This window comes from Podarcis melisellensis, assembly GCF_964234715.1.
Source record: "Podarcis melisellensis genome assembly, chromosome: 1".
NCBI classification, from domain to species: Eukaryota; Metazoa; Chordata; class Lepidosauria; order Squamata; family Lacertidae; genus Podarcis; species Podarcis melisellensis.
Window position 1 is genome coordinate 56011618 of NC_138528.1, and position 18676 is coordinate 56030293.

Genomic DNA, 18676 nt, shown 5'->3' on the forward strand with positions numbered 1-18676 from the left:
ATATGACTGGCAATTACAGCGGTGAATGTTTTGACAAGATAATGATTTCATGGCAACGGGCTTTTGTGACAGTTCTCAGAAAAATATAGCTATGAAGTTTTAATTGGTGCCTAAAAGAGGAGAAGTGGAAAGGAGAAAGCCATGACTAAATTATAATTATTGAAAATAATGACAAAGCAAATGGAAGAGAGTACAATGCAAGACTATAGAACTAGTTCCTCTTCTAGTTACATGGGGAAGATACCTGATAAAGCTAGTTTACATAGCAAAGATTTTACCCTAATTCTTATTTTCACAACTAACTTTTATCCATTATTGCGTATATCTAAAACAATTTCAAAATGATCCATATTATTTAGAAATACTTGAATTGAGCACAGTGCTGCAGAAGGCCTCCCATATTGCACATTGCAAGGAAAGATGCATGTGTGCTTAGTATGCGTGTACCTTTTTCATAGGCACATATGCGAAGCTGAGGCATTTAATATCTTCTTGGCCAGAGGGAATTGCTGCATTGTGCTACAACCAGGTAACAACAATGAACCTGCTAGGTCAATCCGCATGACTACTTCCAGCATAGTAATTGCTGTGCACTTCCACTGGCAGTTCTCCTGTGCCTACAAGCAGTACAGTATGCTGATTTGTGCTTCCGCACGGTGGTACAAGTGGTTGGAGAAAAGAGGACCTGCGGTCAACTTGTGCACTGTTCTACATGCCACTGGCCGCCACATGACCGCATCCGCTCATATTGCCAGTGCTCAAGCACAACAGTCACTGTGCTGGAGGTGGCTGCAATGCTGGTTTCAGTCACAGCAGACAAAAGACTAGCAGCAACTTCTCATTGAGAAGATGAGTTTCTTGCCCAAGCATTTTTAAGAGCGGGGGATGGCAAACTGACTAGAACATTTGTAAGGCGTTACCCTTCCTGGAAGTTGCGTTGCGCGCTTCTTTGTGTTCCTCCGACTGCCACCATAAAGGGAATTCTTCAGGAACCTGTCGAACTTGAGTAGAGTTTTCAGGGTGCTTCTCATTGTTTGACACTTCACCAGCTGTAATGATGGCAGAGTAACTAACAGGTTGGATATATGCTGTGGCAGATTAACTCCATTAATCTGTCTTCCATCACCATCACCAGGACTTCCTCTTAATGGAGAATGAAGGATCACGTCCTGTGTTCTTGAATGGCGTTGATTTTGTTGTTTGTTTATACAACACAGGCAAATAGTTCTCAGCTTGGCCATAATCCAAAATAAGGGAAATATATGAAGGGGCACCAACAGAGAGAAAAGAAGCCAGAATAACACACTAAATGGTATGCATAATGTGAGTGCAAATTAAAGATGTGAAGGCTAAGTGTATGTTGGGAGAATAAGCAAGTATGAGTAAGCTTCAGAAAATATCTACAAGGCCATTTTCCCAGTAAAAAGAATTATGCTTACTGATACTAGGAGAAAGCTGAGTTTTTCTGCCATACTTATCCCCTTCGAGTCCAGGTGTTTTGTATTCTTCTGTTGGATCTTCTTGCTCCTCATGTGAGTCTAAATCTGTCGTGATGAAGTTAAAGGGTTGTAAAGATTTTCATTTTTATCCACAACACATTTGAATATTTAGCCATAACTGGAAAAGCAAAACTGGAATTTAGTGCTCTTGTGCTAGAGCACAAATGGACCCATCGTGGGATCTTCCCTCTTCTGCTATGAGGATGGTTTAAGGAGTTACTTGCTGAACATTTTCCTTCGTTATTTACTTCTGTTCCAGTGCTGAGTCTTGGTCTTTTCCTTGTGGCAGTGCAGAGAAAGAGAAGAGCGCTATCATTTCCTCATCCATTCATTTACATCACTCTGTGAGATGAGGAGATGTAAACCTGATGGAGAGCATTCTCAATGATAAAAGGGAAAGCAGCAGCAATCCAAAGGGGGGAAAGCCTTGGTGAAGAGGAAGAGATCAATGAGAAGAAAGAAAAATCTCACTGGTGAGAAGACAAACCAAGCAGTATCTTTCCATTTCAGCACAATGGAAAATGTGAGAGTGAATACAGCAAAGATGTTCATGCTGGAAATTCTTTCATGTATTTTTCCCCCAAATGACAGCTTGTTGCTTTCATGTTTCTTCTAAGAATGGCAATTCTTAGTTTTCAGCTTTGAGTTCCCAAAACGTGCAAGGAATGGCATTTATCCTTCACCCAGAGTGTAACATTGCCCATTTTCTTGGATGATTTCCAGTACAGCGACATTCATTATCATCTGGCAATCAGTAATTATCTATTAGGTTCACAGAATCAGACAAAATTGGAAGGGGTATTGCAGGTAATATAGCCCAGCCCACTGCTCAGTGCAGGCTGCAACCATGGCATCCATGAGAGATGGCCATCCAGCCTCTTCTTAAATGAAGCATGGAACTAGACTTCAGATGGGTTCATTCCCCAAGAAGCAACACAAGCATAGCAGGATTAGCAGTCAACTGAAGCCTCTTCCCAAACTTAAGGTTTCATCTAACCAAAGTTTAGTGTACAGAAATGTATGGTATAGATACATACTAAGCATACAACAGAATGTATTCAGTGTTTGGTTGGAATGCAGTTTGGTTGACAAAATAGAAATCTTAGGCAGGAGAATTTGTTTCGCAAACACAAAGACCCCCAGAAACAACAGGGGTGCATCAAGAGGATGAAGCAGCTAAGAGGAAGACCCCCAACCCCTGGCTGCACCAGTGCACAGATCAACAGGCTCAGGATGACCTTTGATCTAGTTATAGAGCAGAACTGCAGAGAAAAGACCACTGTTTTATTCAGCCTCAAAATTCAGAACAACTTAAAACAATTATTTATTTTACAGATGATATCCTGGTGATAATGTGCAACACGGACAACTGTAACAAGAGACCAAATAAATAAATAAATAACCAATTCTAGATCAAACAGCTGCAGCAATTTTAAAGTACCATTAATTATACATTTATAAAATCAAGAAGCTGGTTTGGTCCAGGCTAGTGGACTAATTAGATTAGTGCTAAGTGGTTTTATTGGCTGGCTCTTTAATACTCCTTATATTAGCTTGCCCTTTTCATGAACTTATATAGTTTGGGAGTATCTAGCTTATGAACTTGCCATCATTTCTCAAAAAGCTGGTTTGAATCTCCAATCGCTATTAATTCCTTAGACCACCCTTGAAGCGAGAAAGCTGAGATCAAGATTAGAAACGCACACGTATTCACAAGTTTCTGCTCCGCTGCCAATTCCACAAATCTACTGTTGCAAGTTAGAATGACATGTAAGCAGCAGACCCACAACTATTATCTGTGAAAAGAAAGAGCTGTGGTGTGAATTGCACAAGATTTTCCAGTGAGGGCAATTGTACAAGTGATGGGCAAAACTGGTTCAAATCTGTACTGCTGTCTACATTTCGATGCAAAAATTTAAATTGTGCAGTTATGAATGACAATACGCACGCAGTGTAAAGCTGGTGATTCAAACACACTGCTTTTGCAGGTATTGGCCTCAAATTCTTGCTGTCCCAGCATGCAGGACATATTTCACACATCCCTAATACCAATCTTCCTTCAAGCACCTTCATGCCCTGCCCCTGCTTCCGGAGCTTCAGCTGTTAGTGAAGCCTTTCTCCATGTTATGCATTGCTACATGAAGGGAAGTCACCACCACCAGTGCAAATTGTACATTTTACTCAACATCAGGAGTTACCTTGCACTGAGGGAGGAGGGGAATTAACATTATTTTAAGAAGCAGGAAATAACTTGTGACACTACTGTATGAGACCATTAAAATGCATTTTTATTACTAGGATGCAGCTAATTTCCTTCTTGCTCGTTATTTCTTCAAGAAGTCCCAAAGTAAACCTAAATAGGTTTATCTAGAAAGTTGCAGTGTCAACCACATCGTTCAGCAGCTAAAAAGTACATTTCAGTGAATGATCAAAAGAAGCCCATTTAAATGGTAGTGCTGCCCAACTTGCATGTATTGAGATGATCATACAAATAAAGGAAAATGATGCCTTAATAGTAGTTCATGTGAAAAGTGGTGATCCAGAGAGATATCAAAATCATCTGGGCTCTGGTCAGAGAATTCATATTCTTTCTCTCTCTCTCTCTCTCTCTCTCTCTCTCTCTCTCTCTCTCTCTCACACACACACACACACACACACACACACACACACACATTTAATGAGACACAAAATTAAGTGCATACAAAGAACTCCAAGATGAAAGCAACATTTTTAACTCCTACCAGAAAAACCTGGATCACAGAATCTCAAACTGAGGCTTCTCTCCATCCCTGAGAGATGACCAGATGAATCTAGACTTCTTCTAATTCAAACAAATAGCCATAGAACTACCCTTTAGATTTTCAATGAATATTTTTGAGTTTTTCTATACTGTCCAACTGAAAAAAAAGGGATCCTCAAGCACCATTCTGTCATCTTTTCAATGCGCTATCGAGGTTGGATATACAGTATGGCCTCAATTAACTGAAAACCACATACTCATGCAGTATGTATCAAAAGGAAAAATGCCTTTCACAAATGGAAGACAGCTTTCTGAAGAGACTAATTGCATATTTCCAGAACTCTTGGACATCTGACACAATAGCACACTGGAGATATTAATGCAATAGTTTAATTAATCACAACTTTAAACACAGACTTGTAGAGGCTAGATTTGGCAAACTTGTACATTCTACATAGCACTGCTTCATGGAGTGGGTATCAGGCCCACGTACAGTCCACCACTACAAGTAGAATGTATTTGTGACCAGCATACGTACACTAACCATGAGATCAGTCCTCCCTTTTTTGAGGGAGACATATCATGCCTCTGGACCAATCAGACATGCCACACTAGGGACAAAGAGCAACACTGATCGTGAGCTCACCACTGCAACAATGTACACAACTACACAACATAAAGATTGTGCAAACTAATCCTTATTCAATCTTATTTCTACCACACATCAGACTTCCCTTCTTGTTTCTTCCAGAAGCACAGGAAAGTTTACATAAAATATACCTAATACAATTGTTACACTTACTAGGACTTTGGGGCTGCTGGTCTTTAGAATGTCCTCCTTCATGGTGGCCATCATGTGTATTTGGAACATCAGTTGCATCTTCATCCTTCCCCGCAAAAGGCTCTTTTGAGGTAAAAGTACCATCATCTGTGTAATAATAGATAAATGAGTTGCATAATGGATAAATGAGTGACCCATACTGTTTTCATTATGAATTCTTCGAACAGCTTTGTGCATTGTTTCATTATATTACTGGAGCAGTACTCTAGTTTCTGCTATAATAGACTAACAAGGGCACTACTCTAGAATTTATCGGCACTATGTTAGATGAATCATTTACAATATTCTTTTGTTTATGGCAGAAGTAAATTATCCTCATTGATAGTTGCTACTTTTTCACATCATGACTTAAGTAGTAAATCCCAGTGATACCTGTATGATGAGGAAAACGTGACGAGATACCCGGACTGATAACATTGGGATCTGTCGTTGATCTGTCATTTGCAGAACCACTGCCGCCAATATTTTCATCTTCAGTAATGGGTGGCCGTTTTGTGAATCTCTCTCCATCAATATAGTGTGATCCATCAGGATTGTATATTTCTGTCGGAAAGAGGAAGTAAAGAATTAAACATAGCTGAACAGAGAAACATTTCTAGCAAGATAGCTGTCCTGTTGCAGTACTATCTCCCATGTGGTAACTTACCACAGAACTTGTGCCTTCAACTACTTAGAGCCAAGTTCAAACCTTGTTTTAAGCAGCAGTGAGTGTCACACTTACATACTCGCATCTTTTCTACGAAGAGGCAACCAGTGTTTATTGTTACATCTGAATCGGGAACTCTGATTAGTTCAAACTAAACTATGGTTTTTTAAACAAGCCAGGATGATAAACTATGATTAGATTCTGGTTTGTTTTTAAAAAACAATTTAAGTTTAGACTAACCACAGTTTATCCTTCTTAGGCTTAATGATAAACAGCAGTTAATTAAAAAGAAGCAATGGGTGTTTCCAATCTCCTCATGGGCATGATAGAGGAGGAGAGAGAAAGCTGGAGTGTACAAGCCTAAGGATTGTTTGCATAGTCCTAAACTGTGGTTAGCATTGTGCCCAAACTGGGCTAATGTCAAGATCCTGCCAAATGATGAGGAAAACCTTTCCACATATGCATACATATAAGAAAACAAGTGGTTATACTCTCCTGACCACTTTTAGAATGTTTTATGTACAAAGTAGTTAGATGCACATTGTACAAGTCATCTCTTCTTCGTAAAACGTAGCCATTTTGTGGTTATCGTGCACACTCTGCCCTGTGGGAACTTTTTTGTACTCTGAATTGTTGCATGCACTGTCTATGCAATGGCATATGCTGCTAGGATAGTAAAATGTTTTCCAACAAAGTACAATATAGAAGGCCATGCACCTGCAGACTTCCCTATGGTGCTTACTTTTTGAAGGAGACTCATAAACCCAATCGGTTAGAAGGAGTATGTAGCAAAAATCCTTTGGAGAACAATTTGCTAGGCTTGAACTATCCATGACAGATTATCATTTAAAGGATCGCAGGGGAAGAGGTGTTACACGCTCCTTCATTTTCCAGTTGTTCTGCTCGTTGTACAATGGCCAATCTAAATGTGCTTTGCCACAACTTGAAACTATTTCTTTCTAATCTTCAGTGCTTTTGATAGACAGTTTGATAGTTATTTAGATATATTAAAACAATTATTGTGTCTCGTGAATATTACATTCAAGAACTGTCTGCCGCCTGTAACAATCAACTTCATTGTATCGTTGACAGGATAATCAGTATGTTTGATAAACTATCCAATACAGTGACTTATTCAAGTCTGACAATGTGTTCTGGATTCAACCAAGGCAGACATTGCAGGTTAAAATAAACATCCATCAAGGAAGAAGATGCACAAATGCTTCTTGTAATGTACCAAAAAGAACATGGAGATTAATGCATGTGCTTCAAAGGCTCTAAGCCAAGAAATAGTCAGTGGGAGAGAGGGTAGAGGGCAGAAACACCTATACACACAAAATTTTGCTGCAGGTTCTCACTTATTTGATAATAATATGGCTGATTTTTATCACCTCCAAATGATCTTATAAGGCCTAATTCTAGCAGATAAGTGGAAAACAAATCAGGCAGATGATTATACCATGAAGTTGTACTAGATTATACTAAATACCTATAGGAGGTAATTCTATTCTAAAATGTATACAAAACTCTATACACATTTTCTGAATATACTTTCTTATGGCACATTAAAGGTTTGCAAAGGTTTGTTTCAGAGCCTGCAAAATATAGCTCAACACAAAAATGTATGACATTAAGTTCTTACCTATTTTGCTATCTTCATCAGGCCAAATGGAGTATAACTTTATGACGGGGTCACAAACTATGTCCCTTGATTCTACAAAGGGGAGAGCAAAATATTATCTGGTTAATTTTTGTTAGAAGCAACAAAGGAAATGAGAACTGACACTAAAGCGGTGGCTATGCAACAGGTTTCAGCTGAGAACTCAGCCATCCCATGGACAAAAGTAAGTCTTCCACACCTGTAGGTTTAGGGTCTTGAATTTGAAATTGGGATACATACTACATTCATTCACTCACTTACTAAATTTATATCCCACTTTTCCTACCACAGAAGCTGACAAACAAGTAATAAAACGTATTTAAAACAATGCCAATACAAATGCAGATTGTAATCATGCTAAGTGTGAGTTTCTGTCAAAAAATAGAAGCTGAGATGCATTATTAGAACGTATAGCAGATAAATCCTTAAAAACTTGACAGCAGTTCCAAATTTGCATGGCCTGTAACTGTTTGTGTGTATCAGAAGCATCATCTCCTTCCTAACTGTCCCACACACTCAAGAATGTTGTAGTTAGACCTTTCCTGCTTTTTAAGCCAGCATCATACGAAAATTTAATTTTCTGGGGAGGGACGGAGGGAGAGGACTCTCACCGTTCAGCCACATGTCAGCTTCTTAGGACATATCAGCCCCATCTGGACGCAATGCAAATGTTTATTTCTCAGGACACTGAGATCCTGCCTCAGTTGCCTAAATTCACCAGACTTCATTAGCCAAACGGGATATGATGGCGACAGCTGTACACTGAGGCCTTAGCCATTTATTGAGGTTTGCCACAGTATATATTAAGCAGTGGGTAGAGTCCAATTTTTGGAGCAATTTTTGTGGAGAAGTACACCAAATGCATGAGGAGGCCTCTACATTTCAAATCTAAATACTGGTTTTTTTGTTGCCTGCTGGAAATTGCAAAAAAGTGGGGAGGGGTTGGGCCGCAATATATGATGACTGGTTGAATATGTTCAACTTGGTGTGTCAGCAGTTATGCAGACATGCTAAAAAAATCTGTTTTTAGCATATGTCTCCTGCATATTCTGCTTTGTAAGATATAACATTTATTTCAACAAACTGAGACATAGCATGTGCGGCGGCAAAATATCTCTGTTAGGAAGCATGTGAACAAACCCAAACATACCTGATGAATTGAAGCAATATGTATCATATTTGTCGGATATATTTGATGAAAGTACATATATCCCAGTGTGGTTTGCTGCGCAGAGCGCATAAGGGGTGTGTCGAGGAACTACAATTTTTTCTTCTATATAACCATATCTAGGAAAAAGAGGCATAAACATATTGATGCATCTAGGTATATAACCAATGTACACAGAATTATATACTACCACAAAGCATCTGTGAAGGAACCACATCAACCAAACTGAAGGAGCATCTTTCCCCCCATCATTCAGCCCAGACACTGAGATCTAGCTCTGAGGACATTCTGACAGTTCCCTCACTGCGAGAAGTGAAACTACACATAACCAGATAGAGGGCCTTCTCTGTTAGGGGACATTCAGCACAGAAACATGTGTATACCTTTAAGAAGTTTCTGAGATTAATTGGCTGCAGCTGGCCGTTGGTATAAAGGAAAAAAAGCTGAATTTTGTAGCCTGCCTGCAGGAATAACACCCACCAGAGTTTGTGTTTATTGTTTAGTAATAAAGTCTTCGTTTTAGTTTGGGTTTTTACACCTATGTCTCCTGGAGTCACTCTGTCCTCTGCCACTGGCTGGAAATCCCCCTCCAACATTCCCGGTAGTGGTGCCCACCCTGTGGAACGGCCTCCCTTCAGATGTCATCTGAAGGCAGCCCTGTATGGGGAAGTTTTTAATGCTCAATGCTTTACTGTGGTTTTATAATTTCGTGGAAGGGGCTCAGAGTAGCTGGGGCAACTCAGTCTGAGGGGCAGCATATAACTACTACTACTACTACTACTACTACTGTAGACTGACTCTGATTCTGTCCACATAATTGATGTATGTGTGTGTGTGTATCTTTCAAGCCATGATCTATCCTGCACTCTACTAGATCTTTTAAATGAATTATAGAACAATTATGGCACTATAGTACTGCAGTGGATTCAACCATTTGGGAAAATGCTTTGGAAGGTCCAAGTTAGAGTCCCAGAAACTCTGCTCTTCTAGAGACAGCAGGTGTAGCAGCAGATGGGCATATTATTGTTATTCTTAATATTGCTATATTGAATATGTGTACATGACAATGGGTTCCAGATGTTTTGCTTTTGTTTTATTTTTTAAATAGAAATGCTCATTGTAGGAAATGGAAGGGACAATATTTGAGTAAGAAAGAACATGCAGGCATCTGACTCCATGTACTTCCGATATCTCTTGTTGAGAAACAGGGTTGAGAAACAGTGCTATCTGAAATTCTAGAAAGCAAACTGCACACAGCTTAGACAGTACTGAGCTAGTCATAGGCAGGTAGCCGTGTTAGTCTGCTGTAGCTGAAACAAAATAAAAAAAAATCCTTCCAATAGCACCTTAAAGGTAAAGGGACCCCTAACCATTAGATCCAGTCGTGACCGACTCTGGGGTTGCGGCGCTCATCTCGCTTTATTGGCCGAGGGAGCCGGCGTACAGCTTCCAGGTAATGTGGCCAGCATGACGAAGCTGCTTCTGGCGAACCAGAGCAGCGCATGGAAATGCCATTTACCTTCCCACCGGAGCGGTACCTATTTATCTACTTGCACTTTCATGTGCTTTCAAACTGCTAGGTTGGCAGGAGCAGGGACCGAGCAACGGGAGCTCACCCCGTTGCGGGGATTCGAACCGCCAACCTTCTGATTGGCAAGTCCTAGGCTCTGTTGTTTAACCCACAGCGCCAATAGCACCTTAGAGACTAACTAAGTTTGTTATGGGTATGAGCTTTCGTGTGCATGCACACTGTATCTGAAGAAGTGTGCATGCACACGAAAGCTCCATACCCATAACAAACTTAGTTGGTCTCTAAGGTGCTACTGAAAGTACTGAGCTAGATAGACTAAAGGCTTGATTCATTATTAGGTGGCGTCATTGATTAATTGGATGTAACCAGGTGTGTACTGGTCATTAGGAATGACATTAGGACATTGGATTTGGAAAGGGAAGGAATTTTCCTGCAGCACAATTGGCAGGCCCACTGTCTTGGAGCATCTAAAGCTATTTGCTGTGCAAGCTGCTGTGTTCTGAATTCCAGATGTCACTGTGGTGGGTGGGGATAAAATATTAAAGGGTGAATGGCCCCATATTTACACAAAGGGTTATACTAGGGAGCTATAAGCAATCTCTTTCCGGTCTGTGTTCCATTAACCCAGTCTCTATATTTTCCTAACTTACCAGCAGAAGAAACTGACGAGGTTATTGCAAAAAAGGGCAGAGCACAACAATGAAGGAGAAGCAAGGATGATGAAAAACATACCACGCTCTAAACTTTGCAAAGCTTCAATAAAATGTTGAAATGTAGCAATAATCTACACATGGAATGCTGGCTAAAATAAGTAACGTCCCCCTTGCTGTTCTGTACTGAGCATAGGGCTTTCCAGCATATATGGAACTCCATAAACTGATTCAATGAATGTTTCAGTGGAACATGTGGTTAATAAAATTATGTAACAAATGAAGGTTATTTTGCAGTACTATCCTGAGTTTCTAGTACATTTAGTACCGATTTCCTTTAAATCTTCTTTGCCAAAAAGGTTTATTAAAAGTTAATCAACATCTCTGCACCCCCCTCCTTTTAAAAATGGCTTTTGATTGGGGAGAGACAGCTAAGGACTGATCTACACTTCCGCTTACTCTCTGTATAGAAAGCACAGGTCCTAAAGGTTTTCCATTTGAAACCTGCTGAATTGTAGGCAAGGCATCAATCTGCGTAAAACCCAATCGGCGTTTGATCCAGTTCAGTGGTAAAGAGTGGGTTTTCCTTGGGGGGGAAGCAGAGGCACAAGCAGAAATTTGGACAGGCCCTAAGGTAGCCACTGCTGAAACTCTGGCTTGTATAGAATGCTGCTCGTCCATTTGTGCAACTATCACCCACTAGTGCAACAGACTTCTCCACCCTTCTCTGCAGTCCACTGCACAACCTCTAAGAGAGGTTGTGTAGCAGCTAGCACTGATTTTGTGCAGAGACAGGAGAAGAATAAAACGTCTTATTTCATGAATGGAATGCTGTTCATGCAGTGCTGGATACAACCCTCTGGTTCAGGATTGAGGTGCAGAAAATTATACTCCATTAATGTGATCCCTGTCAACCTGGGACTGATTTCCAAGTAAATGTGTGTAGAATCAGGCTGTTAAAGTGTTACTTCTTTTGTTCCGAGGTGTACAGTAAGGCCACTGTACTATAGCAATGTCTTTTTAGTAACAGATCAACTCAAGCAGAAAGTGAAGCCCTTTTCAGATGAATGCACAGGGACACTGGCATTGTGGCACTAGTTTCCTGCAAAATATGACAGGGCTTCTCTAATGGGTTGCCTTAAAACCTGTAGAAATTCCCTGCCCCACAAAAGGTGCAGAAGCTCTGATTCCCCGCCCCCCACCTGACCAGTCTCTTCTTGTTTCACCCTACACCCTTTCATTATGACCTGAATTAGGATCTTCCTTAGGCACTCATTGCATTAAATATTCAGAAATCATCTCCCATAAACTAGCAAGGCTTAAGGTAATATCATGCAACACACAGTTTCGGGAGCCTTTTCCCTTCCAGTTGTGGAACTTGAACACAAGAGTTAGGTCCCAGTTTCCTCACTGAGCCACGGTCCGGGCCGTAGAAACATGAGTAATTCTTGATCATAATTATTTCCACTGTACTATTAAGGTCACTGCATTGCAAAACATTGGCAAAACATGCTGTTGCCAATGTGAGTCCAACAACACTATCTACCAAACCAGAACCTGTTTCTTCAGAGCCAATGCATGTCTGATGTGACAGAGTTGCCAGGGTTGTTAGCATGGTATGTACAAAGCAACCCTGAACCGTCTCATCCTCTGTAACAAGCCTAGGCACCATACTAATCTTTTAAACCCCTTGCATAAGAAAATACATCATAATATGGGATATTCAGCTGTCCATTATGGAAAGAATCTCTCCGTTTTGAAAGTTTTGAAATTTAGAAGGATCTTTAAGGTTCCATCTCATCCTTACTACATGTGGCAGTGATCTAAGAGAACATGTGTTCTGTTCGAATACTTTAAATATAGGAAAAAAATATCTACTGGGTAGATAGTCTCACTATTGCCATTACTGCAAGAAGGCACACAATCCCGGCCCTATCTAGAGTTGCAATAACCTTTCCAGAGCCCCTTGGGAAGGATGGGCTAAAAATAAAAAGGAATTAGTTAAATCATTTTTGCTCCTTGGGCAGGATTCAACTAATGAGTCCTGCTAGCAGAAGTCTGCACGAGGACTTACACAACAGGGCTTTCCCCCACACCTCCCAGCTTGGGGTGGTGTGTGGGAAAAAGGCAGAATGCAGCATTAAAAAAAAGAAGAAGAATTTTGCCAATTGCGCCTGAAGAGACTTTCCTATAACTTCATTGACCATTATTTTGGATAAGACGGTTCCTTCATATTTTTCTACTATAATTCTGTTTATCCCATTAATTTATATCCCATACCCTGCAAAAAGGAATAATAATGCAACTCAGGCCCTTAGGGAAAACAAGACTGTGAAGACCTTTTGCTAATGCTTCCTGGAGACTATGCAACTATTAATAACTCTGCTTGACATTTATTCCATACACAGTTACATATTTTTGAACAATTGCACCATCAGAAACTAACTAATCTAATTACTTACCATGCTAATTAGGCTGATTACTTTCCATACCAATGAATTTGCCTTTACTCCGCGTATTTTGAAAGTACTCTTACACAAGTCCAAGCACTGTGTAGCTCACAAACCAGCAATAAAACTCACATCATAAAGATGCAAAAGCAATGCAGTTAAACCTTTTGACAGAATGGACTTAGGAGTACTTAGGTGGTTGTGTTATAGACAAGAAGGTGGTGCTTTATCAATTTGCTTTCCCTCAGTTGCATGTTCATAAAATTTAATTATTAGTAATGGTGCCACACACACAGCCTAAGCTAATTTAATATGTTAAGTTAATGAGGCATATGTTGCCCTTAGGCTGTGGTTCTGCTTCCATGTAGTTGCCCAAGGTAAGTAACAATTCCTTCCAGACAACCCAACTGCCAGATCAATGTGGTAGCTGCCCTGTGGCACGTACATCTCTGCAGGTGGGCAGGAATGTTGGTAAATATTTATTGTACTTATACGCATTGCTGATGATGATATCTGGCACAGCAAAGTGACTAACAGGGTAATTAGCAGCAAGAGATGGGAAGTCTCGCTCAAATCCTGCCTTGGCTGGGTACTGCCTAGGTGGCCTTAAGGCAAACAAAACATCATTCTCTCAGTCTCTCCATCTGACATGGGGTAATGCTACATTAATCCCGCATCTTACGTGCATCTGACCTGTGCAATTTCAGCCATATGTAGTTGAAGGCAGGCTGATTGAAATTGCACAAGTCCCCAAGCAAGGCGGAAGAGGGCTTAAAAGCAATTTTCATGCTGAGTCTGCTTGGAGTTATGGAGTGCAAAAAGAGCTCTTAAGCTCGCCACCTTGCTTGCTGGGCCACACCTGCTCGGCACGCTATGGGATGCACAGTGAGATCTGGCAGGAGCATCCCTAGCCTTCTGGAACCATTGCACTGAGCAGGCATTGCCCCACAAGCACAGCCGAGTGCTTAAAAGCTCTTTTCAGGCTGGGTAAGCCAAGTGGACCTGGTGCAAAAAGAACTTTTAAGTGTTCCACCTGGCTTGCTGGGCAAGGCCCCTTCAGCACACCAGCTCTGAGAGTGCTGGAGATATTTTCTCTCTCCCCCCCTCACCTGCTTGCCGTGGAGCAGCTCCAAGTGTTTGACTATACATAATTTTCAGATATGCTGGTAGGTGTAACCCTTGGGGCTGAATGAAAGATGTGGGCTTACTATGCTGTTCTATTTTACGGGCTTGTTCTAAGACAGGGGGTGGGGAACCAGTGTTGCTCCAGATGTTACTGGACTTCAATTCCCAAAAACAAACTATCCAAAGCTTTTTGAAAGTACACCTGTAGATTCCCTACCTGCAGGTTTCAAATCCTTGGTCATAAGCTTTCTGCATCTGGTCCCATGTTGGAAGGGTGCTGTTGAGAGCTTTACAAAGCTCAATGGCCTCTTCTCTTGAAAGGCTATAACGGCGGTTTTTCTCAACGTGGAAAACACCTGCATATCTGCAACTTATATTCAAATCTGTGAATTAGAGAAAAAGAACTGATTACACAATGACACTGGCCATTACATTTTAAATACCATATCAGATGTTTGGTTGTTTCAAAATCCTAGTAAAAAATTTATTGGCATTACAGAACCATTTATTTAACCAAAAGCACTTTAAGCAAATCATACAATTCTGGAAGGAGCAGAGATTTTACGTTTTTGACCTTACACTCAAGACGTATCTCAGAATTTCGTGGGCAGCACTGCACAAAAGGGCCTTGGAAATGATAAGTAGTTCTTTCATGTTACAAATGAAGTTTTCCATGACAGGAGCATGTTGGAGTTAGTTTCCTCTTGATAATACCTTCTATATAATCTGAAACATATCTATTTACATTAGCATAAACCTTCTCTAAGGACTGGCATTGGTTCAAAATGTTGTGTTGTTTTTTTTTGCATCAGAAAAATTTGCTGAACAGAACATGTCAATGTTCAAGGTTCATATCTACATTCAAGTTTGAAATAAGTATTAGTTTGAAATGCAAAGGTGGGTTTTGAGGATTTTGTAAGCATGGAATGCTCACTATTTAATAAGGAGAACTAGCATTTGCAAGTGCAAAGGATACATTTTCCACAAGCAGAATCTCAACTGTACTTGGATTCCAACACGGGAGCAAGTGGGGCATTCTTACCCAACATTCTTTCCGTTTATTTTTTCCCCTTTCGAAGGCAACACTGGCCTTGTCAAGCGTACCAAGGAATAAATAAATGCATAAATCTCTACAGTGGTGCCTTGCAAGACGAAATTAATCCGTTCCGTGAGGCTCTTTGTATAGCGGTTTTTTCGTCTTGCGAAGCAAGCCCATTGACAGCTTAGCGGATTAGCGCTATTAGCGGTTTAGCTGCTTTTAGCGATCAGCTGTTAAGCGGCTTAGCGGCTTAGGAAAAGGGGGGGAGGGGGGAAACCCGCAGGAACTCGCAAGACATTTTCGTCTTGCGAAGCAAGCCCATAGGGAAATTTGTTTTGCGAAGCACCTCCAAAACAGAAAACCCTTTCGTCTAGCGGGTTTTCCATCTTGCGAGGCGTTCGTCTCGCGGGGCACCACTGTACTTGTGCTTCACCAATTAGTAAAGTCACAATTAGTAAAGACTAGTCCATGTGCCAAATTTGCAGTTGTCCACAACTTTTGCCAAGCATTCCTTTCACACACACACACACACACACACACACTTTCCCTCTCCCTCTCTCTGGAAGGTTTTTAAAAATCATGGCTTAATTCCTGACTACATTCTCAGTATTAATACTACAGCCCTTCTCCAATAATTTGGCTTTACATCAAATAAGCCATTGTGTCAGAAAATATCGTGCAATCAAACATACAGGAGGTAAATGGTGTCCTTCTAAGGCCCTTAGCACCATCCTAAATATTCTCCTTCCCTAATAAGAAAGACAGACTATAGCAGAGGTTGTTGTTGTTTAGTCATTTAGTCGTGTCCAACTCTTCGTGACCCCATGGACCAGAGCACGCCAGGCACTCCTATATTCCACTGCCTCCCGCAGTTTGATCAAACTCATGCTGGTAGCTTCGAGAACACTGTCCAACCATCTCGTCCTCTGTCATCCCCTTCTCCTTGTGCTCTCCATCTTGCGTGCTTTCCCAACATCAGGGTCTTTTCCAGGGAGTTTTCTCTTCTCATGAGGTGGCCAAAGTATTTGAGCCTCAGCTTCAGGATCTTCCTGTGAGCACTCAGGGCTGATTTCCTGAAGAATGGAGAGGTTTGATTGATCTTCTTGCAGTCCATGGGACTCTCAAGAGTCTCCTCCAACACCATAATTCAAAAGCATCAATTCTTCGGTGATCAGCCTTCTTTATGGTCCAGCTCTCACTTCCATACATCACTACTGGGAAAACCATAGCTTTAACTATATGGACCTTTGTTGGCAAGGTGATGTCTCTGCTTTAGCAGAGGTAGGGAGCGGGTAATGCTTCTCACAGCATGGAAATATCACCTGCTAATGTCTGCAGAGAAAGCTGCTGTTAAGGAGATAAGAGTAGGAGCCAGTGGAAATCCTAAAGGAAGTCCTCTCAGTTGTGATCTGAGAGAAGTGCCCTTAAATGGTGTCCGTTGCTGATCCATTAAGCATGATAGACTCGTGTTGCCTAAGTGTTCCATCCCATTTGCAATGCAATCAGAAATTGGGCCCCAGCTTTTTTCTTCTCCCTTTGTCCTTCATAGCTGGCAGGCACTGGCATGGCAATGTTGTTTTCCTGACACCATGTGATGTTCCATAGCTGGAAGCCAATATTGTTTAATAATGGCTCTTAAGAGAGGCAAAACTCGCACAACAAGCTGTAATTGTCCTAATCATTAATCTCGGCCAGCCCATAAGACTTTGGTGATTCAACATGAAACCATGAAATGCCCCTGAGCATGTTTCACATTTTAAAGAGCATGGAGATTCTTAACCCACAAGCACAAGCCTTTGTAGCCAAGCCTTTGCCTGTCTTCCTTTTCTTCTGTCTGCCTTGTATCCTGTAACCTCTGCAGCAGAACGCCCTGTAAGATCATTGCTAGTCAGCTGTAGGCCCCACGGCTGATAAAGAAGGGGAACTGGGCAAAGTGGTGGCAACAATCCCTTACAAAGAATGAAGCAGGGATTTTGCTGCACTTCCTACTGAGGGTCCATCTGAATTGGAAGTGAAATTTGCAACGGATTCACATTTCAGTCCTAACACAGAGCAAAAGCTTTTAGCTCTGAGGACAGTAGCAACAAAACTCTACGTCCACCAGATGGTTGAAGTCAGGCCGCAACTCTAGTTTTTCTCAGGAACAATTATCCCTCTGGCCTCCATGAGCCACATTCCTTGTTCTTCTCCCTCCGTGTTTCTGATGCCTGCTGGCAACTACTGTGGCAGGATATGACAGAAGCAAGATGGAGAATTATCAGTGATTCTGCCCTCACCTAAAGAAGGAACCTGCCTTCCATTAGCTCCTTCCCTACACAGATTTGAAAAGCCCCACTCCTGGCAGAAGCAGGAAACAATTGGGTCTTTGTTTCCACCTGACCTGCTTCCAACCACATCTCCAATGGCTTGAAATTGCAAGCTGTATAGGAAAAATGGCTGCTGGGGAGATGGTTAAGCAACCCTATAAATGCTACTACAATAAGCTTCCCAATGGCCACTATTTTTTTTATTTTTTTAAACACATTTTTATTGATTTTTTTAAAACATATCAGTTCCAACAGTCATACAACATATCTTATCATCTTATACAATATTTTAGACTTCTGTCAGCACCTCTGATGATTTTCCATTCTTTGTCACTTGGCCATTATTTTTCTTCAGGAAAAGCTGCAGTTTAGGCTGAATTATACACATTTGAATCCTTTCCAAGTGACTGTCTCTCTTCCAGAGAGATTTCTGTGCCTTGTTTTAAAGACACTTCCCATATGATGATACTCTAAATGGATATCACCTTCCATGTGGGAAAATGGTGTCTAGTTTGCGTAAAGCAACATGTTTAAGGCCTCCTTTTCATCATGGGTAAGGGACAATGTCCTGAAGCCACTGCATACAGTGAATGCAGACGTGGGGGAACAGATACAGTACACCCAACTTTCCCACAAAGAAGTGATATTTGTTTAGGAAATTGCCATGAGGCTTTCAGAAACCAAGGGCTCAAATGTAAGAGCCGAAGAGTCTTTTTCATCCCTGCTAACATAACCACACAGAGCTAATCATTCACAACAGCCTGGCTTTGCATCCGTTACTTGAAATAAGTATATGCAAACATTGCTTCTCTATGGCGAATGTTGAATGTTAATAATAATGAGGGTTATTTTTCCCTCTGTGTTTTTTCTTTCCTTTTTAAGTACAGAACCAGCAGGTTTCAAACTCAGACAGGCTACCATTTTATATTTTAAAACTTAGTGCACCATGTAATTAAGAGATGTGTAGGCACATCAAAGTGACTGCAGCAGCAAAGTATTTGCAGAAATATTGCTTTGCTTC

The 18676-nt window shown here is 41.0% G+C and overlaps 1 protein-coding gene across 15 annotated transcripts in view; it reads right to left on the bottom strand.

Annotated features, from left to right (window-relative positions):
• Positions 1-18676, bottom strand: part of CD44 (CD44 molecule (IN blood group)) — a 68606-nt gene that overhangs the window by 23477 nt on the left and 26453 nt on the right. For 12 of the 15 annotated variants that reach the window (XM_081891260.1, XM_081891250.1, XM_081891263.1 and 9 more), the window contains exons 2-8: positions 14528-14693; positions 8537-8673; positions 7369-7440; positions 5453-5623; positions 5042-5167; positions 1440-1544; positions 921-1049 (exon numbers count right to left, since the gene is read on the bottom strand). In XM_081891260.1, the coding sequence (XP_081747386.1) occupies positions 921-1049; positions 1440-1544; positions 5042-5167; positions 5453-5623; positions 7369-7440; positions 8537-8673; positions 14528-14693 (906 nt within the window). The remainder of the gene's footprint in view (positions 1-920; positions 1050-1439; positions 1545-5041; positions 5168-5452; positions 5624-7368; positions 7441-8536; positions 8674-14527; positions 14694-18676) is intronic. The other 3 variants (XM_081891253.1, XM_081891254.1, XM_081891255.1) reach the window with 2 other exon arrangements.